The sequence below is a fragment of the Acanthopagrus latus genome, chromosome 7, assembly GCF_904848185.1.
Source record: "Acanthopagrus latus isolate v.2019 chromosome 7, fAcaLat1.1, whole genome shotgun sequence".
NCBI classification, from domain to species: domain Eukaryota; kingdom Metazoa; phylum Chordata; class Actinopteri; order Spariformes; family Sparidae; genus Acanthopagrus; species Acanthopagrus latus.
Window position 1 is genome coordinate 10931157 of NC_051045.1, and position 22493 is coordinate 10953649.

The 22493-nt window shown below is 41.7% G+C and overlaps 1 protein-coding gene across 6 annotated transcripts in view; it reads left to right on the plus strand.

Annotated features, from left to right (window-relative positions):
* dlgap4a (discs, large (Drosophila) homolog-associated protein 4a) overlaps positions 1-22493 on the plus strand; it is a 92888-nt gene that overhangs the window by 66927 nt on the left and 3468 nt on the right. For 2 of the 6 annotated variants that reach the window (XM_037105322.1, XM_037105323.1), the window contains 9 exons: positions 4169-5452; positions 5791-6026; positions 6390-6467; positions 7286-7433; positions 8878-9124; positions 18103-18560; positions 18665-18762; positions 19790-20226; positions 22010-22101. In XM_037105322.1, the coding sequence (XP_036961217.1) occupies positions 4238-5452; positions 5791-6026; positions 6390-6467; positions 7286-7433; positions 8878-9124; positions 18103-18560; positions 18665-18762; positions 19790-20226; positions 22010-22101 (3009 nt within the window). In that variant the 5' untranslated portion in view covers positions 4169-4237. The remainder of the gene's footprint in view (positions 1-4168; positions 5453-5790; positions 6027-6389; positions 6468-7285; positions 7434-8877; positions 9125-18102; positions 18561-18664; positions 18763-19789; positions 20227-22009; positions 22102-22493) is intronic. The other 4 variants (XM_037105325.1, XM_037105324.1, XM_037105326.1 and 1 more) reach the window with 4 other exon arrangements.

The following is a 22493-nucleotide window of genomic DNA, read 5'->3' on the forward strand; positions in this document are numbered from 1 at the left end:
ATCCAGGCAGCAAAAACCAGTTGAGATGGGCCCTGTCTCCTGTGGTCAGAGGTCCCGGTCCAGACAAACGCTACGGCCACTGGCTCTGTGGTGAACTGAGCTATGAGCTTATTAGCTAAACTGACAGGATAGCTAGCAAAGAGCAGCACTTGTTGGTCTGGTGATATGCTGCCCCCTGTGTTTTTGAAGACGCCTCTGAATTCAAGCCAAACTGTCTGTTAGTATCTTAAGTGTTTTTCTTGTTTATGCTTTATATCCTAACATATGCCATATTGTAAGTAAAATGTGTTTTGTGACATGCTGCATAAATCTTCACTGTAGACACAATCTGCCACAACAAGGTTATGCTTGTCAAATCTCAATTTCCATAATGTTTAATGGTGATTGTGGTTTTCCATCAACTTAATGCTTGCACGAGTTTTTGCCCTCCAAATGACCCTCACAGGCCCAGAATACACAAACAACTCTAAGATCACTCGCTGCGTTACATAAGCAGACTACAACTGCAACCAATATGGCACTTATGTACAAGATCATTCGGGGTGGCGTTTATGATGATGCAGGTTCTGCTGGCACGTAGCTGCTGGTGTTAAGAGACGTAACGCTCCTGTCACTCAGTGAATGTTCAAGGGATAATTCCCACAGACGGTTATTGCTGCACTGTGATGTGTGTGTGTGTGTGTGTGTTTGAGGCAGAGATATATTTTCTGACATCACACACAGTCCAAGGATTTATTCACCTTGTGAATATGTAAGAGCCTGCCGGCCACCATCACACAGACAGACAGATGCACTGAACCTGTGACAGAATCACATGAACTGTGAACGTTATTTCTATCTCATCTTACTCCTGTGATGCTCAATACTTGACAGGGTTTCGTTGGTGCGCTGGACGGGTGGGTGGGCGCTTATCACGTTTCTGCGTGTGTGTTGGTGTGTCAGTGTGTAGGTGTGTGTCAGTTTGTCAGCAGTGGCGCCTACAGGACGTGAACACGTGGGGCTACAGTCAGCTTCGGGTGGATGAATTGCAGCAGGCTGCACTGTTGTAAAATTGCTGCTGTATTTGTCAGCACACCACTGTGCTCATCCAGGAACACTGACTCAGATAAGTGGCTGCTCTCACACTGTAGAGATTGTATGGGAGGTCAGAGAGACGTAAGAAGTGGCAAGCCAACACAGTGGAATATAAATGTGTGCAGTTAACAGTCCACATTGAGCTCCCAGGCAAGATTTCATGCTTGCTGTGGGAGCTGGGCTCTTACCATTGACTGATCCGTGAGTCACTCCACTGTGATACAGACAGCATCTGTTAGAAGGAATTTAATGCAGCATGGATTTCTGCTGTGTGAATTGTGAGTTTTCATAACCTTGATGCACTATTACTGTCTCCTCATAGTGGGCTTTGACGACCGTGATAGAATAAGAGGAGACAGCCGCCCTTAAATATCTGTTGCCCTCATTTGCTCAGAATTGCGTTATGTGTGTTTCTATACTTGGGGTCAGGCCAGCTAGGCCGCAGTGTTTGCCTTCATAGCAGACTCAGAGATGTATTATATACATAAGGGAATCACTTTGAGTTGAAAAGTGGCTGGGAGATAAGGGCTTAGATGATGTCACTGACAACCTCAAAACTCTCGCTGCTCCTCCATTAAGAGAGTTCATAACACTGCACTCAGACATTAGAAGGACGACCAACAGAGGTGACTGTGTAATACAGCACAGATCTTCTGAGTTTGTTAAATCAACCCTCTCTATTAGAGCGACACATTTTTGGAACTCAGTACCAAGTAATATAACAAAGTGCTGCAGTTTGACAGATTTGAAATTAAAGATTAAATCATGGCTAAAAATCAACCCAATCATGTGCCCATCACTCATAGGTACAAACACTTAATCTCATTAAGTCTGGTTGTTGTTGCTGTAGTGTTTTAATGTCTAATGAAATCTTGCTGTTTATTGGTCTTTTGTTTTCACTGCAGTGTTAATTTTCTTAACAGATATGTTAAATCTGTCTCCTTCCTGGGGCTGACAGATTTGATTTAGCTTATAGCTCATTCTTGTAGCTAAGAAATCCTACACTTGGTTCAGAAAACAGGTCAGTTATGTTTTGATATAAGCCAGGTCGAAACTCTTTTATACATTTCATGGTCTTCTCAAGCCATTCTCAACGACAAACTATTTCAAAATAAAAAGGCCATTGGTTAATAAAGATGTTCACATATACCAGTATATACCTGCACCAGGGATTTAGAGGGTTTCATAGAGTTAGTAACTACCTCCCAAAAGATGTAATCAACAATGTTATCCAGGTATCCTTCGCATTCCTTTCGGATGACTTCAATATCAAACATATGCAAATGAAAGAAATAGCAATAAAATAAAATAATTTTAAAACTAAATAAAATATTTAATATTATTTGATTCAATTAATTCAACTGAATTAACCTTTTATACTGAATCTATCTGTAATCTAATTTTATCTTTTTTTCTGTAACATGTTGATGTAGGTTCTCTTGCTCCCAAAGCCTTCCCAGCTCAGTACTGAAGGATGAAGCTATAAGGTCTTCAACATAATATAACTTTAGGCAATATAATGAGGGGATCATATAAGATGAGAGTAGATAATTACAGCAGGAAAGAAAAATGCATAATGACATATCAAAATAAAAAAAGTCTCATTTGTTGGTTAACAGAACTGGTCATGTCCCCAGCATCCCCAGTGTAAATGACACCTTTGCATATACATGGCAGATAACTTTGTTGGAAACATATTGACCAGAATATTAGTTTTACCCGGGTAAAGCAGTGAGAAAGAGACCTTTAGCTATACATTAGAGCTGTCACCACCTGTCAGCTGACAAGTTTTCGAAATGTTCTTTAAAACAAGGAGCCATTCTGTGAATGAATAACAACTTACAGGAGATAGATGGGACAGGACATTTGAGCGAAGTTTTATTAGAGTGAGTTAAGTTTTCGCCCGCTGACAAAACACCTGTAAAATATTTGCCTTTGTCCCAGAATCCTTCAGTTTTCAGAGATCATCAGTGGAGACTGTTCCCCACAATATCCCATAGTAAGTGGATTGGAAAGTATGGTGTAGTATCAAAAAATCATTTGTAGAAATGAGGTTTCATTTCCTGCTTTGGAACAAATATTGCTCCGTGAATATAAAGCTCATTTACATGCATGAGTCACAGTCCTTCTCCTATGCATTGTCAGCGGAGTAGCTCCAGGCCGTACATCACTGTGGTGCTTTAGATTGGGCCTTGAGCTATCTGGTTTCCTGCTCGAATGGAACAGTTCATGCAGTAAACTGAATGGGATGTCCTTTTTAGTTGGAATAATAACTGATTTTGTCTGTCTGGATCCTTTTTCTTTTTTCACCCTTGTGGTTCATTTTTCTTTATTTCTTATCTGTTTATTGGCAGCATGATGGAGACTGTAAATCAAAGAAAAACTGAGCAAGAATATTATTTATGTTGCCTTTAAGAATCAGAACATATTAATTAGATTTTAAATCATGCAGGAGGATTGATGTTATAACTCATACACACATGATTTAACAAACTTGGACATATTTATTTTCCCCCGAACGTAAACATGTCCCTTGTGAACTTGCTACTGGTGCGCCACCTAGTGGTTTGTTGTGTGAATCAACTTATACGGGAACATAAAGGAGAGGACAATAGCTCAGTTTTCCACATTACTGGCTGTGTTATGCTGCCTCTGTGAAATGCACCACACAGCAGAAACAATAATGTCTGTTTTAGCTCAATTACTGTTCTGTAAATTCAAGGGCACACTGAGAAAAACACTTCTGAATGGGCTCTAACTCTGATGTTTTCATTAGCTTTAAGTATTGATGTGCAGAACTCTCCCTCTGAGCCTTTATATTGCACTCAAATGGCTGTTTTACAGTCATGCACTGTTAACTTTAATCTCTATAAAGAGACAAACACTGGTACATTTTTATATAAAAGTCCTCAGAGAACTGGCCACTAAACAAGGATAAAACTGTGGTTAAGCAGAGAAAATAACCAAAAATGTGACGGGAATGTGCCAATAAGTCTTGTTACTATTTTAGAAGTTTCCTTTTGATAAACTCCTACACAACTTTCAGAATGAATCACAAAATAACTAATAATTTCTGTGTCCTTCTGTGTCGCAGGATGAGGCCTTCAGGTCAGTAGACCCGTGCTGATTGGAGACATGTTCTAAGGACGACATCTCAGCCACCATGAAAGGGTTAGGAGCCAACCGCAGTCGTCACCTGTCCGACTCCTGTGAACCAACGGGATGCACCCAGAAGCCTCTGTGTCCTTTGACCTCTGACCCTCATGGCTCTTTTCTGCTGAGCCCCACCATAAACCACTATGGCACACTGGACCCCCATCTCCACCAGTGCCCCCCCACCAGCCCCACCCCCCTGCCCCCGGACTGCCTGCTGCCATTCAGCCAGATGTCCAACAGCAGTACCTTCCCTCGTCTGCACTTCACCCCCCAGACTGAGCAGGTTGACTGCTCACAGGCCTGTATGGCTGGTGGTGGTGGGGTAGGGCAGGGCGGCAGGGCGGGTACACTGTCCAACTCCTTGTCCATGGGCATGGGCTTGGGCCTGGGCCTCACTGGCGCTTCAATGATCACCAGCGGATCAGCCACCATCTCATCTGCAGCAGCAGCCAAGATGAATCGGTTACCCTCCAACCTTTTGGATCAGCTAGAGAGGCACCTGCCCCTGCAGCGTGATGGCTTCAGTACACTGCAGTTTCACAGAGGACGTATGTCAAAGCAACGCAGTGAGAGCCCAGGACGCATTCGCCACCTGATGCACTCTGTGCAGAAGCTGTTTGCCAAGTCCCAGTCCCTGGAAAACTCTGCACTCAAAGGCAGCTTGAATGGGCGATCTGCTGGAGGAACGAGTGGCACCATGTCAGCTGGTGAGGATGGTGGGAGACCATCCCGCAGGAGCAAGAGTAAAGACAGGGCTAAAACTGAGGTGCCAAAGCTGCGACCAAGGCCTAATGCATTAGGCCTTTGGAGTTCAGACGATGCCCTGGACACTGACACCACCAAAGCTGGCACTATTGCTGTAGGTTACCGCAACCCACTGAGCATGATGACTCTTGGCAGAGCGGTGTCAGACAGCCAGGCCAGACATATCCCACAGGGCTACAACACCATTTCTGCACATACTCTCAAGACCTCGAAAAGCAGCAGTGACCTCAAGTTTCTGGCTTGCCAGGCGACACAGGTAGGATCCAAGGACGAGGAGGGAAGAACCAACAGAAGTAAGGATGATACACTGGTGAAGAGGGGCTCCTGGTCCACTCTCACCCTCAGCCAAGCCAGGCAAGTGTTGCAGAAGGGCTCTGCTACAGTCAACAGGACCCTTCTTAAATCAAAGTCATGCCACCAAGACTTGGCACAGCAGTTCCTTCAGGTAGGAGGGCCAGTGAGTATTCATCTTCATCATCATTCTTTGTAAGTTTGCATGCCTACTTTTATCATTTCTCTGAGGTTTGTTGCTTTATTGATCAGTTTTGAGCACTTGAATATATTTCCTCTTTTACCTGATAATTTAATTACACTGACCCTTATTTTGTTTGCCATATATACTTTATCCTGTTTATACACACTGTAGATTTTTCGCTTTTTTAAATACCATTGCTGCACAAAATCCATGAAATACACACAGTTCCTGAAGAGTACACTTGAAATATATTATTATACGTATTGCATGGTTTAAGAGATCCGCAACAGCATGTTATGTATTGTGTTTTCATAATCCAGGTCCCATTAGGGGACTGGACAGGTACTCTGGGTCGTGGCCGGGCCAGAGGAACTGAGATCCCGTGTCGAAGGATGCGCAGTGGCAGCTATGTGAAAGCAATGGGAGACCTAGAAGACAGCGAGGACTCGGAGGGAAGCCCCAAACCCTCCCCCAAATCTGCTGCCCGTCGCCACAGCTACCTGAAGGCCACACAGCACTCCCTCAGTGAGCAGCAACCACCTCCACCTCCACGCAAGTGAGTCCCACAGCACAGAAATTCCAATCCATCATACTGGAATTATGATGACCTTGATTATCATGCTCATTGTTTTACCATAACTGTGTTTGTGCTCTTTTACTTTACATTCATTGATATTTGAAAAAGGCACTCAAGGGGGATTTATTGTTAAAATTCCTCATGTCCCCAAAGGTAGTCAGCAGGTGGCAGCATGTGGTCACAAATAATTGTGCAGCTGCACTTCATCAAAACAGGCTAATAGAATCTATTAGATTAATGAGAGGCGGTATGAAATGACACACAGTATCATCTTTATTTGGTACAAAAGCAGTGGGAGATGAAATTATTCCATGTGTTTCACCCCTACATCCACGCCGACAGGCCTCGTTGCTACGCTCTCATGCGGGAGGATTATCTGTGGTCGCCACTACAGAGTGCATGCTCTATGCAGCATCTGAGGTCAGTGTCATCCTTAGGCAGACAGTGTGGCCCTCCACCCACCCTCACTTGCCCTACCACCACTACCCACCGCCTATTTTTGCCAAACCCTCCCGGTACTTTTCCTCTCTTCCCCCGTTTTCCATCTCTTACCTCACAGGTCCCCTGAGTGCTGTGTTAGTACTTTACTCTTACCTGCTTCCTCAATCCCTGATTTCATTACATGCAAATCTTTCATGATAACCACACCACCACACCCTGTCGCTGCGTGTGCACACACATTTTCACTAACACCAGCTGCCTTAAAGACAAGTCAGAACAGAGGAAAGTTCGCAGAAATGTCATAGATCAATTAGTAGGTCAATTTATGAAATCATGTCAGAGTACATCTGCAAAAACTGATTTTAAAACATTCGTGAAATAAATTAAACCAACACCGGTTTGCAGTGATGTTCCCTTTACTGCACTACAAAAAGAAAACATGATTCAAAAAGATTTTAAAAATCTGAAATCTTAGCCATTAGAACACAAGTTTGATTTATTTCCTTGGAGTGCATAAAAGGGCTTGATTTTGGAAAAAAAATCTAAACTGAGATATCTGTTTTTTGCAAAAGATCCCTTTTATTAATGAACAATTGTTTCCTCTGTGCTGCTATTTTAAACTGCTAGCACATATCACGATTCACACATCTCAACAATATTTCATTTTAAAAAACGCTCAGGGGAACTTCTAGAAGTGTTATTTAAAGTTTCTCCTGGATAGCATCAATTAAACAAAGCCCCTCACTTGTTCCGGTCTCTGAGTTCCAGGAGGCTGATTGTAATATTCACTTCCACAGCTCCCTGCCGTCCCTGAAAGAGCTGTCGACTAATCGGAGCCTTGATAACTTAGACTGCCTGGTGAGCCCGTTGGAGGCCCCTCCACGCCACAGGAACAATGATTTCAGCCAATGCTCTGGCACACTGGGCAGAGGCTCGGGCACTCAGGTATGTCGATTATCTTATCAAAGCTGCAGTGTTGCTTTCACTGCAGCTTGTCATGACACCATATATATATATATATATATATATATATATATATATATATATATATATATATATATATATATATATATATATATATATGGGTTGGCACTTCTTCTTGCGTCTGTTGAATTCAGATGTAAATTTGAGCCATGACAGTAATATTTAATGTATTTTTTTCTGGAAATAAATATTCATACCTTATGAATCGAAGGAGCTAATAAGATCATTTTGGATCGACTCCAGTGACCAGAAAAAAAAATGCAATGAAAGTTTGTAGCTACCGTGAGAGAATATTTAAGAGTACATAATGTCTGCTGACACTGCTGAGATGCCATATGAATCAGCCAGCCGGGGAACAAGCTGGTGGAATAGGAAAGATGCTTCAGTGTGTTTGCAGAATGTCAAACTGGGACATATGCCTCAGTATAAACCTGTGGGAACCCTGTAATATATCTTCATCAGCAGGATTGGACTGGGATAAAAAAAAAATAGAAAAGCACACAGTTGACTAATCCAAACATTCTTTATAAAGACACAGTGGTATCAGTCTCAACTTGTACCTGACTGAGAGATTCAAAGCTAAGTCAATCAGACTCAGACAAAACATTCTGAAAGAGCTGATCTTTAGGGATTATTATCCGTGTTTACGTACACCTACCAGGACACGTTAATATTTGCTGCTAAAATGTCAAACATACAAATACTACTGCTGGTTGTTTTTCTGCTTCTTTTTATGTTGCTTGATCAAACGTTTCAGATGGTGCAGGGTGTCACCGCTTATTCCCATCATGCATTGACAACACGAGTTCATGCAGCGAAGGAATACTGATGCGCAGCTATTTTTAATAACTCATACAATGCTGCAAGAATATCTTTATACTGTCAAGAATAAAACTGTCAACTTTGTAATAGCTTTTATATGTGTTGAATTTTTTACTACAGTTTGCGTGGTTACAGCATGTGGCCAAAAATACCTACATAATTTTATTCAAGCCAGGCATATTCAAGTAGAAGTACAATTTTGAGGACCTTGATTATGTTCAGTATTGATGTTTCTCCTGCTTCTTCACTACTACAACTCAGAGGGAATGATTTAACTTCACACTCCACTACATTTATCTAATGGGTATAGTTGCTCATAAACCCCCATTGGGTGATCCTCTGTAGGGGCATCCCATGGGGTGAGATTAACTGCCTAAATTCAAGTAAAACATTTAAAACTAGCTTCAACTAAAGCAGCTACAAAAGTAATGTAAAAATATTGTCTATAACATTTTGCTGCTAACACTCATGTGTATTTGAATTGTTATACCTTGTTGCATTGGCTTTTGCCTCAGAGTACTTTTCCCGCCTTTGGGTATAGACCTAGGAAAAGCATGATTCACAGTTTGCCCTCTGCCCTCAGCGTGTGAGTCTGCACACGTTCTTTCAGGTATGCGGGCAGGGCTTCGGGCACTCGGTACCATACTGTGAGGGGGAATCGCAGGCAGTGGAGGCTCTGGATCTGCCTGCGCCCACGTGCTTCCGGTCGCGCAGCCACAGCTACCTGCGGGCCATCCAGGCGGGCTGCTCCCAGGATGAAGATACGGCCTCTGTGGACTCAGACTCGCCACCACCCACCACGACAGGCTACAACTACAGCTCCAACACACGTAAGTACTAGTGGGGACGAGGTAGGAGAGGGCTGCTGGAGATAGTCTTGGATTACAAGCTGAAAGGGAAGGACTACTTGCCATTAAATATTATCTACACATCTATTTACTTTGCTTTATGATAGCAAAATAAACAAGTTGCACAAGGCTGAAGAATTGTCACATTTCAGTCTACACAAGGGCTGTTGTTGCTTCATCAGTCAAAGTCCTTGATGAAAATTCACATAGACGCAGAGCACTCTGCTGGATCGGTGAGTAAAGGAATATAAGAGAATAGCAAGATATTGTCTGTGTTATCATAGCTCTTGTTAAAAGTGGAACTTAAAAGCTTTCCTCCATTCAACCTATGGATTGTTTTTCACTGTACATCTTTTGATTTACGATAAGTGTTGTGTTTGAAAGTTTGATAGAAATTCAAACCATCTGTCCGTTTTCAAATGAGCGCTGTTTAGTTTTCAAGGTTCAGTCTGTAATAATGTCGCTGTTGAGTATCTCTATGTTGTTAATAGCATAAAATGCTGGTAAAGAATTGTATGAGCTATTACACAAATACTTCAGCATGAAATGAAAATGAATCATATTTCTATTATTGGAGTTTTAAAGAATATGAGAGACTTCAGTCTAGACACACTCAAAGCCACCTTAAGTTACCAGGAGAGGTGAGTTTAGTTGTGTGAGGTCCAAATTGTGCAAATTATTTGGATTTGAAATATAATTGTGGATGTGGTGAATGTATGAGGGACATTAAGCCGTTTTGTATGACTAACACTTTATGTTAGATTAAGATAAAATTATGTCAAATTAATGTTAGATGTTCTTCTGGATGGATTTATGTGTGTCCCTTATCAAAATATGGCCTGAAGCTGGTGGGTGTATCTTAAAAGAAAGGAAAGAAAGAAGATGGCATTTTGTAAATTAGATAGAAGTTAAAAACTCCAAACCACTACAGTGCTAACAGCCCATACATGCCTGCTGTTGAATCTTTTGGTGCACATAAATGTGTCATGTTTATCATCATACGGTGTTATTTACAAGCTGAAAGAATGGACATATTCTTTCTGGGGTACCTATATGATAAATTGCAATTCCATGCCAGTTATATCAGTGTTATGTATTATTGCTACATACATCCAAATGCATTAAAATGTCATGTATTAAAAGCCTGTATGGGACTTACAGTGTGCCTCACACAGTGCACATTTGCTATTATCATGATGTCTTGTGCCCATGGATACCCCTTTCAATGGAGGAAAACCTCTATGTGTCTCTAAATGGTTAGTGCTTAACAGTTCCTTTCATGTTCATCACAAAATAAGTGGCAATAAATAATGCAATAGATAATAAAAACAAGCTCAAAGGAGAGCTTTCTGTCAGTGAGACTTGACTTGACTTGAGATGTGAAGATTAAAATGCTGAGCTAACCTGACTTAGTGACACAGTAATACTGAAAAAGCCTGGTCTGAATATACAGCATTGTGTATTTGACAGCGCTGCTGTCACCAGAATAAAGGCACTTCTAAATTCAAATGTGTGCACCCTTTAGTAAATCAATAGTATTTTTTGCCCTTAAGCCATGAAAATGTTCTGATCAAATCACCTATGTGGGCTATAATTTCTGCTGTAAGTGAGAGTGAAATTGATTATTGATTATTATAATCTATCCATTTTTACTCGAAGCAATAATAACAATAGATTTAATATGAATTGAACTTATACTACATTATGACCCATCATTTTCCATCCAACAAGAATACAAGGCAGCCTATATGGTCAGTTGGTTAAGGTGTGCCCATTATATTTTACCCTGCATAATATAGAGATATATAATTATGCCATTTATATCATAAACTGCCCACCACCAAATTCACCATGTTGCCTTGTTTTAATGGGACACTAATGTATAATTATGCTAAATAAATATAAATTGACATATACATATTTACATACATATTTACAATAAATACATTTTGGATTGCACCCATCAAAATGTATAAAATTGGGGCACCCCAAAAATCAATTTGCATAACCCCCCCATAAACTGGGTGCGGCCCTGCATGGTTAATCATATAGGCTTTACAAACCATTGTGTCTGATTTTATGTATCCCAAGAGGATTGTTTTGGTTTAGACGTCTTTCACAGAAACCGTTTCAATAGGATGCTTGCCTTTACAGAAACAATGGAGGAGACTGAAAAAAAAAATCTAATTTAAAAACAGCTCCATTGTTCGGATGGCTGCCGGTCACAACGGATCGAATATGTATGATTTGGTCGAGACAGTCTGTTTCCCGCGGCGTCAGGAGCCGAATGAAACGCACCTATCGCGGATTCACTCACCAACAACGTAGCGGACAGACTTCCACCAATCCCGTTCGTTTTCGATTACCTCGCAGAATAGAACTGTCCAATCGTATTCAAGAAGCGGTTACGGAGAAAACGTGGACTCCAATCCTCGTCGTCAAGGGCGTGTACTACAAATCTTTTCTTCACAGCGTCGTCGCTGTGTATCTCACGGCAGGATCCCGTAGCCCGTCTGTATCTTGTCTGCCTTTCATGAATGACCAGAAAATAAGGATTTTCCACTCTTTCACCACACAGTAAGGTATTGTGGCTTTTTTCTCGATTGAGCGTGAGTGTTCAGACTGTCAATTGTTGTCGGCTCGTTTGCAACAGCAAGCTAACGCGAGCTAATCGTGTGGTAGGTTAACGTTAGCTAGCTAACGTGGATGAAGAAAGGGGATGAAACCCACATACTAACGTTACTGGTTAGCAAGCGGGCGATGCTGGTTAGACGGTAACGTGGTGGGAACGAGTCAAAGGCGTCTCTCTGTCTGTTCGCTCGAATCTCCACCACATGATGCCTCCGACCAGCGTTGCTCAACGTTAAATGCCCTGTGTGGGATCACACCGTAACGAGCATTTACTGGCTAGTTGCAGAAGCTAACAGTAGCCAAGGCGTCAGCAGCCGGGTATGGACAGCTTGGTATCCGGCTGGTGCGGCTGACTAAACCGTTAACGTCTCTTACAGCCGATGGCGAAGATCGGCTAATGCTGTGCGACATAAACATCATATTTAAACAAATGCTGTGATGTTGAGATGTCACAAATGTAACATGCTGGCACGGTTCATACATTAAAACGAGAAAGATAACGTGTAATGTTAAGTCGGGTTGATTGAACCATGGTTCATCAAGTATTTGGCTTATTTAACCGGTGTATGGATGAACATGAGGTTAGCTGTCAAACGATGGAAAGGAACAGTAAGCGTTTGTTCCCTCGTATCCCAGACTCAACATGTGACAGTGATCTGACCTCACAGGCATGGAGGAAGCTATGAATCACGTTTAGCTTAACTTATCAGTCCATCTACAGTGTAACGTCAACGCTGACAGTCATTTCTTCCTCAGATCGTGATTTGTGTCAATACTTCTGAGCAGATCCTGTGTCTGTAGTGCAAACCTACATCTTTGAATAGATTTTATATCAACTTCCCAAACTACAGAGGCCTACAGTTTCATGTGTCATCTTTTATATAGTGGCTGGCTACTCTGCGTGTTAAGACCTGAGGACATCATCAATAATTGATCAGCTTCCTGCCCTGTGTAGTGCTCTGCAGTTCAGCAGTTTGGACACTGGGCTTTTATAAGGGCCACCTGATGGGAGAAAGGATGTGCACTTAAAAGGAGTGTAACATCAGAGACTTACCCTCACAGTAATGTTACCTGCTCATCTCTATACTCACAGACAATGCTGTTTATATTGGCTTATTGTGCCATAGAAACCAGTCTGTCTTGTTGGATCTTTAAAAAAAAATGTTTTAGGAAGTGATTTTCTTTTCTTTAAACCTTTCAAATCCTCCAAACAAACTACTGAGCAGGTTGCTGGGTTTCATCAGAAACACTAGCTTCAAGGTTTCATTGCGGCGACAAGGCGTGTTCATTGTATCCACCAACAAATTACACAAGACATGGTGTGTCTGTGCATTGCCATGGATAGACTGTGAGTCATCCTCCACTGTATCACACTCTCTTCCTCTCACTCTCATTGATGAGGTAATCTGTCGACTGAATGGGCGAAGCAGCTATAGCTCCAGCACAGTAAGGTCAACAGCAGACAGGCTTCCTAATGATGTGTGTGTGGCCTTTAGTTTACATGTTTAGACATAGTCAAGGCCGATCCCTTTCCTGTACTAATCCTGTGCACAGGTTAGAGAACTACTTGATTGGAAGCCAAAATAATCCAAAATGCAAAATATTCTCTTGCTCCAGCCTCTCAGTTGTGAAGATTATCTGATTTTCTTTGCGATAACCATGTCAACTGTCATCACGAATTGTAGTTTAATGTTATCACATATATTATGTGTTGAAATGAGTCTAGTATCAAAAAGAAGTCAAATTTGCTCATGTACAGTACTACTGTAAACTTTCCCATCCTAAAAGGTTAAAAACCTCAGAGGCAGGTGACACGCGTCTTTACATCAACTGATAAGTCTGTAACCCAGACTGTTGCCTCAGTCCAGCAGGTCAGACTAAGAACCACAGACGGTCCAAAGGATATCAGACTATACCACAGCTAGGTGTGCCCAAACCAAGTCTCCAGCAGTGTAAAAGGTGGACTTAATTTTTTCGGACTTTGTCTCAGTGTGAATGGCTGTTCTTAAGGCAAGCGTTTTTTTTTTCCTTCAGTTGGTACTTTTATATTTACTTTTGTAATAGGTAGTAGTAGATAATGAACAACACATTTCTTTGCTATTAGATAAATTGTAACAGTTTGTAAACATAGCCTGTTTTGGTTTTTGATGTGTGGCTCTGTGTGTTGTGCAAGTGGTTTACTTGTTCCTATCTGTATGTAAGCATTGTCTCCAAAATGGCAGCCTGCTTGTCTTACTGTCTCAACAGATAGTGCTCCCTGTCGTGAGGTGTGTCTTAGGATTTGCCGCCTCAATACTCAGACCTTTTGAGCTAGTCGCTTTATTCATGAAGCTCTTGTGGAAAACATTGCGGATTGGATCTGATTCTCAAAACCATTTGTCAACAAAGTCAATGTAAATCATGCAGCAGTGGCAGCAGCAGTCAAATGAGGACTAAATAACGTCAACTTGTCATTTGATTTACATGAGGACTCAAAAAACCTTACACGAGTCACATGGGCAGAAGCACAGCAAAAGATCTACTGTTGTATTGCTTTACTAGAGAAATGGGTCTTCTAAGAGTTTTATAGTCACATGTACATGTAGAATTTTGTTTTGGGTTTTTTTTTTCATTTTATTCTTTTTCCCATGCATTGTGCATGTATGACATTTTCCCAGCTGAGTCGATCTTCAGCTTAAGACAAAAACTTAATGAAATGCCAACTTTTACAGTTAAATGAGCAGGTTGGATCAGCTTTCTGATCAGTTTTGAATATGCAGTATTTTCCTGAATGCTGCCCCTTGTGTGCTTAATCTGTCTTTACAGAAGTCATGCTCAGCCATGTGTCCTGGTCTAATCTTTCAGTCTTTGACTCCCACAACCTGTCAACCTGCCATACTATCCTACAATAAGACTGCTAATCTCACACAGAGCTTTTGTCACCACCTCTTTTCATGATACTTGGCCCCAATCCAGAGTTTCACAAATGCTCATCCACAGTAAGCTACAATATGATTTAAACTGCCTCGTGTTTACTCTGCTATTGTGTTTATTGAGCTTGGCGCTTCAGTAGAAACTAATGTGGAACTGCACTATCTCCCCTTGCAAGGAATATCCCTCTGCAGTCTAATTAACACACTTGACTGTAAGCCAAAATCTCTCAAGAACAAGTTCAGTTGTAATCAAGTCTTCTAAATCCCAAACCAGACAGCTAAACAGTAACAACCAAAAAGTGTGTCCTGCTTTAAAAAACAATAGTGCAAGTGGTACCAGCAGTGAAAATAGCTCAGTGCATTTTAGTTCAGCGTGGAGCTCACATTAGTGGTCATCCGATAGCACTCAGACAGACCTGCTGATGGAGCGGGAACATATCCTGGGTCAGAGACTACATAGCTTTCATAAGTGATACAATTTAGTGAACATCTGATGATCATAGTCTTGTTGACAGTGTTGTAATTGATCTTAATTGTTTTCAGAGTAAGAGAGAAAGCATTTAGGCTCCTCACACAAGTTATTCATAGACAGCTGCTGTCTGCATAACTCGTCAACTTAAAGATGTAAAGCACTGAGCTTTCTCTTTTGCATTTTCTTGTTAAACTTTGCTGGCATGTTTCTCTGAGTAGTTGGACTAGGAATTAAAATTGTAATCAACATCTTTAATCAGCTGTTAGCCATGTGATCATTAATCAATTTAAAGTTAAAATCTTGGTCAAGTTTGATGAAAGATTTATTTAAACAAATTATGTGGCCTGTTCTGTAGCAGGGGCCAATTAAATTGAGAATAATACAATCATTGTTTAATAAGTTGAATAAACACAAATATTATCAAATTAAGCAAATGATTCTTACTCAAAATTGTCCCTCTTGCCCTCAATCTGCTTGTTTTTATTAAGTCAAATAAACAAAGCATTCTTTAAATGAGGAAGCCTGTTCTTACATCAGTTTGGGTTAGTGTTACTTTATAAGTAAGGGTACTTTTTACTGTGACATTTCTGTAAAATGTTAAATCAGCTGTACCATCACAGGCTGAACTGATTCAGCCAGCTTTCTGCACCACGTTCTATACGGTGATTAATTGAGCAGTTAATAATTCACATCTGTAATTTGGACTGATACTCATTCATGCACCCTTTGGTCATGCATGACCGTGACAAAGGACCTTCTGATGGTTGAAAGTGGACTTGCCTTCAGGGCTCTGAATAAGTAGCATACAAGGATCAGCTGAAGGCTATCAGCTGGCCCTGCCCCAGAGGCCCAGGCTCTTCTGGGCAGCTTATCCATCTCTTAATCACCTCTTGGCACTATGCCCCTAGGTAGGGGATATGGAGCCAGCCACCACGCCACATATTGCACGTGGACGGCAAAATGGATTGTGCTCTTTGCTTAAGGGTGCGAATAATCTGCAATTAGCCCACTTCACTATGACTGGATGGTTGTAAACAGCATGTAGCCGCCTTGTTGTCATAAATCGTGCTTTTTCAGAGCTAAGTGAGAATTATATATTTGTGGTTCACTGATGATTGATATTTGGCATGGAAAAGATGATCTATTACAGTGTAAATGCTTATAAATCAACTTTATAAGTGCATGAGTAAGAGAAGTGCAGCCATGTAGACACAACAAATGTGACAGAGGCATGTGTTGAGACTCAGGGTGTAGCAGGACACATTAATTAACTTTGGGAATGTCATGCATGTGTGCTATGAGCACTACAAGAAGTGTCTCATGGTTGGGAGTAAATGTTCTGCTGTTGGCTGGATATGTTCTGTTAGATGAGACGGGGCTCCAGAAGCAACTCATGAACTACAGCGTAGTGGATTCCACAGCCATGTATGTGTATGTTGGTGGGATTTAATGAGGGCTTTACTGGTGCTGTGAGTCACCAGCTGATGACGGAAGTGCGGCGCCCTAACAATTACAGGCTGTTAGGTTGCTATTTAGATTTTAACCACTACTGGAAAGAATAAACACTACATTTTTATTATTGATCCAGTGTCTTGAATTACTTTCTTTGTCAGGTAATGTTAAATAAATAATTCATCCATCATATGTGTCAGTGAATGCAGTAAATGTGTAGAAATATTTCTCTGCTGTCTGTTTTGCAATTCTTTCAGTCATATGTCGAGAGTCAGCCAGCTGTTTAAATAGCATCTACACAAAACCTCCTCAGCCTCCCCACAATTCTTGAAGAAAGCCTGTGGTTTTTTCTGGGTTCTCATGTTGTTGTAATGCAGTTAACTCTGAATCTTTCACCGCAGCCCTGCAATCAGACTGATGACAGAATGAGAGACCAGTACCATTCCTTGTCCCTGAGTCAGATTGTCTCTGCCCACTGGTAATCCATGTTCAGGCCTCATTTCTGTATCTGCTGAAAGAGTTTGGGAATCCAAGTTTCACATGCTGGTTGGCATCAAAATGTGACACCAGTCTGCTTAATGTTTTTTTAACTACCCGCTTTCCACTGTGCCTCCATTTGGCTTGTGTGAGACAGGCAGAGGTGGTTGAGAGGGCTAGCAAGTGAACAAGAAAAAGGCAGAAGCGATGAGAGAACAAAGCAAATGAAGATTTATGAAACAAATGGCTTTATCCCTGTTATATTCTAATGCAGAAATAAATGATAATCTGAACAATGTCTTATTAACAGACGACCATTGTAGAGTTTGTAGTTTACTTCTTGAAGACTCATTTTCATAAATGTATAACATCCTCTTCAGACTGTTCCCTAAACATTAATGATTCAAATCATCAGCTCAGAAGCCCAGTATCAAATGTCATGCTTTAAGCTGCCTCATTGTACGCAAAGCAATACAAGATAACATTGTGGCTCACAATTTTTAATGAATATAGAGAGCGGTGATGGAGATGGTCTAAAATTTTAATTCTGAGTTCCAAAATTCTGATATTGGTACAGGTCTGCATTCAGAAATGTCATGTATCTGTAAATGCAAAAACAACAAAACAACTCTGTTGTTGTTTGCCTGACCTTCATGGTTCTTCCAGTCTAGTGGAAAAGCAAACAGAAAAGTTTTTCTAAGGCAGTGTCATCCTGTGGAACAGACTCCAGGGTAAAAGCCCTGTGAAGGTGTGGCATGTAAAGGACGATCCCCAGAGACAGACTGAAGTCAATGGAACACCAGCAGGTTGAGTGGAAACATAGAGGTAGCAATAAGGGCAAAGTGCAGGTTTATATTTCAGATAGGCCATGTTTATGTTTTTATGTTTTCGATCCTGACAGGCACCAGCTGGCTTATATCAACTAGCGCAGTTGTATTTTACTTTCGTTCTCTCACAGCTCTCAAATGACAGAGCAGGTTTCTTATTCTCAGCTCTCTGTTTTCTTCTGTCTGCAGTCAGCAATAGGAAGGCTCCTCCTCCTGTCCCACCCCGCACCACCTCCAAGCCCCTCATCTCAGTGACAGTGCAGAGCAGCACCGAGTCGGCCCAAGACACATACCTTGACCAGCAGGACCGTGGCAGTGAGGCCAACAGCCAGTCAGGACGCAGCAACTCCTCTGACAGTCTCTGTAGCATACGCACGGGCAGCCTGGCTAAGGGGACCTATCCTCCACCAGTCCCTGTCCCTACTGTTACCCTTGCTGCAACCCCGGCAGCCACTGCAGGCACTGTACCTCCTGTCCCAGCCCCCCGTGACCTCCCTCCCACAACCACTGTCCCCCCCACAACCACCACGACTTCCAGCACCGCTTCCACATCTACCCAATCCCAAAATGACACCGTGAGCATTTGTATCACCCTAGAGCAGCCCCCAACCCCACCCAAGAGGAAACTGTCCTCTATTGGAATTCAGGCAAGAATGATCTACTTTGTATTTTTATGGAGACACAGTCATTCTTGGATAAGATTAAACCCACCTTCGCAGTTGTATTTGACTTGTTTTCTATTATTTTTCAGGTGGATTGCGTTTTGCCAGTTGTAAGAGAGGAGCCAATAACCCTGACAACACCCCTTAAATTTCAATCAATTGGAGTTCAAGTGGAGAACGGCAGGCCGTAAGTATACTGTCACGTTATCTAGCAGTGAATGGTAGCTACATGTGATCTGTTGGTTTATATATATAGGTGTTGCACTATTCAACAAGGATGCTATAAATACATGATGTACTCTGTAGGGTATCAGAAGAAAGGATATTAACCTATACTAGAACCAGGCTGTTTGCTGACATTATCAGCAGATATTGGCCGATCAGATATATTGCTATCTGTGCATATGTTGTCCAAAATGCACAAACATAAAACCCCTTTTCTTTGTGCTCTCTAGTGATTATAATGCAGAGAAAGCTGCTTGGTAGTTAATATACACAAAATACATTTGTTTGACCTCAAGGAAACACAGAATACATTTCAGTGAGCAACACTGGAAATAGACAAAGGTTTCGTTTGTTTACAAGAAAACGCCATGGGGTACCTTTGATATTGCAACAATCATTTTAATACTATTGCTCAACCCCAGAAGTGAGGCACCCCTCTGCTTTTCCCTCCAGAACTGCTTGCACTCACAGTCTCCCTCCTCTGTTTGACCGTGTGGCTGGTGAATCTGCAGTCTGGGCTCTGAGTGTTGCTAAGGTCATTCAGCAGTCAGCCTGGCAGCAGGGCAGCGCAGCAGGCCAGGGCACTGATTGATGTCCTTTTACTCTTGTTTTGACTGTAGTGAACTGAACATGGCAAGAAACTCCCATTTAGACTTTGTCACTGCACAGTTATTTCCCTTAATCACATTTGTTTGACAACCCTCTTTTCTTTTCTCCTGCACATTATCTCTGAGGCCAGCAGTCTAAGATTTATGTTCTATACCTGATTTGCTAATTCCCTCCTGCATACCATCCTCGATACCAAGTCTTTTACAGACTCTTTGCGCTCCTTGCCGACTCACACACTGCGCCATCAACTGCGAAAATGTCCTGTCAGTCAAACACACTGACCCCAAACTGTTACTGTGATACATGAACATGCACATCACTTCATTGTCTTATTAATTCAACTGTCTGTCAGCCGCTGATGTTTATGCATGTCTCTGCAGTCTCAGCAGGGATAGCAGCATGGCCTCAAGACAAAATACGGAGTGTGAGCCTCAGGAGCCCCAGGAAGCCACACCCACAGAAAACAACACAGCCAACTGCACCAACAGTCAAACAGTGAATACCACTGTACCCAATGCACAGGACAAAGCCATGGAACAGCAGCCCCTTAAACACATCTCGGCCCCATCCAGGATATTGACCTCGCCCCCGGAGACTCTCGACCCAGCTTTAGACCCCTCCTCGCTGCCGCCACCAGATCCCAGCCTGGAGACCGGAAACTGCAGCACCCACGGTGATGCTGTTCAGACCAGCACGCCAGCCTGCCTCCGAGACGGCAACTGGTTTCTGAAGCTGCTGCAGGCAGAAACAGGCCGCATGGAGGGCTGGTGTCAACAGATGGATCAGGAGACCAAAGACAACAAGCTGTCAGAGGAGGGTATGTGACGGAGGTCTCACTTTCGTAACATTACTCATCATGTCAAGACTTTTGCATCAAGATGAAAATCTGATTTTTGACACAAATTTCTTGAAATCACCAGAGACTCTTTTCTCAGTGCTTTACTGAGGCAGCTAATCTCAGTCTAACTTTCTCTGCCATCATCAGTTAACAAACCCTGTGAATGGTTATTTATACAGAAGTTTTACTTATAAATAGAGTGACGATCAGAAGAGGTGGGACAGTTGGGCGATCCTCCTACAAACTAAACAGATGTTGAAGAAGTGTAAATGATGTCATGATGTAACTATATTAATTAGGCAATTTGTGCAAATAGCCACTTGCTGTATTTTCTTAACACATCCATAGTTTGTCTCCTCTTTTCCTATGATAACAGCAGTTAAAGTTGTGCTAAAATTACCCTTAAAACAGCTGCTATTCTCCAGTGATTTCTATAAGTATGATCAAATTAAGCTTGGACGCACTGGGCTGCCATTAGCATCATTTAATCACGGATCAGTTTGGCCGCTCAATAGCCTGTATTGCTTGTAGCTCATCCATAAATACGATATGTCGTGGAATCATTTTAAGCCAAGGCTAGCTTAACTGTTATTTTTGTAACATAACTACTAGACTGCAGAAGTAATTCTTTCTCTGGTGTCTTTTTGGCGGTTACCAAACAGCTTTAGGTGATTTACCATCTCCTTCTGGTCCGAATGAGGGCCAACCCTGGTTTGCATACAGCCAGTGAAAACACAGATGGGTGGATTGTAATCAGATTTGTGATCTGGCCAACAGATAGACATATTTGGAGTTTAGATGATAGTGTGACTGTCTGTATTTTATACCGATACAAGACACTTGAAATTACATGTGAAAATGGAGCTTACGTATGAGTAGTGTGCTCAGAATTCCTTCATTTATATGTAAATTCTTAAGAGCTAAATGCCCTATTCTTGAAAAAGCAGGGTTTAGTTTTAAAGCTCCAGAAATGTTTTGGGAACTTTCCATCAGCATAAAGGTGAAAAGATAATGACTGAATTTTTCATTCTTGGGTGAACTTATTCTTTAAAGACAAAAGAGAGACCTTGAAAAGAAAAAGTAGTACAATACAGTAAATGTCTTGTCAAGTCAGTAACATGAAGAATTGATTTGAGGTTCACAGAGAGGCCTCGTCCATGTTGGCTAGGGGCGATGAGACAAAGCACAACAGAGTCATTACTGCCATTGACTCACCGGCCGCTGCTCATTAGAGTCGGAGTGGGCTTTGTTTTATCTGTAATAGAGCCACCGCAGAGTCATTTCACTTTCTCATCTCCCAGAATACCACTGAGGCTTTTAAGCAGATCTATCTCTGCAGTGTCTTAAATATGAATGAGCGAGGAGCAGACTAGCTGTAGAGGCTCCATCAGATTTCCATTCCTCCTGCTCTCTGAGGACCTGAATATTATGAATTACCATTTACATGCAAATATTAGCCGGAAAATAGCTAAATAAAGACTAATTTGTTATCCTCCCTAAGAGAAAGTTAATATATTACGTCTAAGGAAATTACTTACTGTCATAGTGTTAAATGGTGAATGCAAACATAAATATTTCATGAATAACTTCTACTCTCTGCTACATCTTGATGCAGCTCTCTGACCCTTTTATGTACTGTTCAGTAGAATAGGGGTTTTTTTTTCATCCTTTTTGATGTTTTATGTGTATTGTTTAAGCTTAAAATGTTTATAGTGGCTCTTCAATGAGCTTGTTGATGATTCATCATTCTTCTCTTTTGTAGTGTTGGGGACAATCCGCAGTGCAGTAGGCAGTGCTCAGCTCCTCATAACGCAGAAGTTTGAGCAGTTCAGAGGTCTCTGTAACGAGAATTTGGTGAGTGGCTCCATCACATTGTTTTACATCACTCTCTTGATATGCTGCCCTTCGTACTACATGCTTATGTTGGCCTCTCAGCCTCTTAGTGACCCAATTTTCTTTCATCTTTCTTCTGCCAACATCATTTTTACCAGACACACTGACATGCAGAAGTCTTCTTATTACATTACATTTAGAGAGGAAATCAAGCAGAAACATGAAGCATTTAGGCTTTTTGCATTCTGATCTGTGCTGATAGATTTCTGTTCGCTTGGCTTAGTTTTTGTCCTTGCCAGATTTTCTCTTGCTAAAGGTCCAATATCTCTGAAAGTTTAAAGCTGTCAGATTTATTTTCTCTACATCCATTTGCTTGAGGGGAAGCTGTCTTAGAAATGCATCTAGGAAGAGCT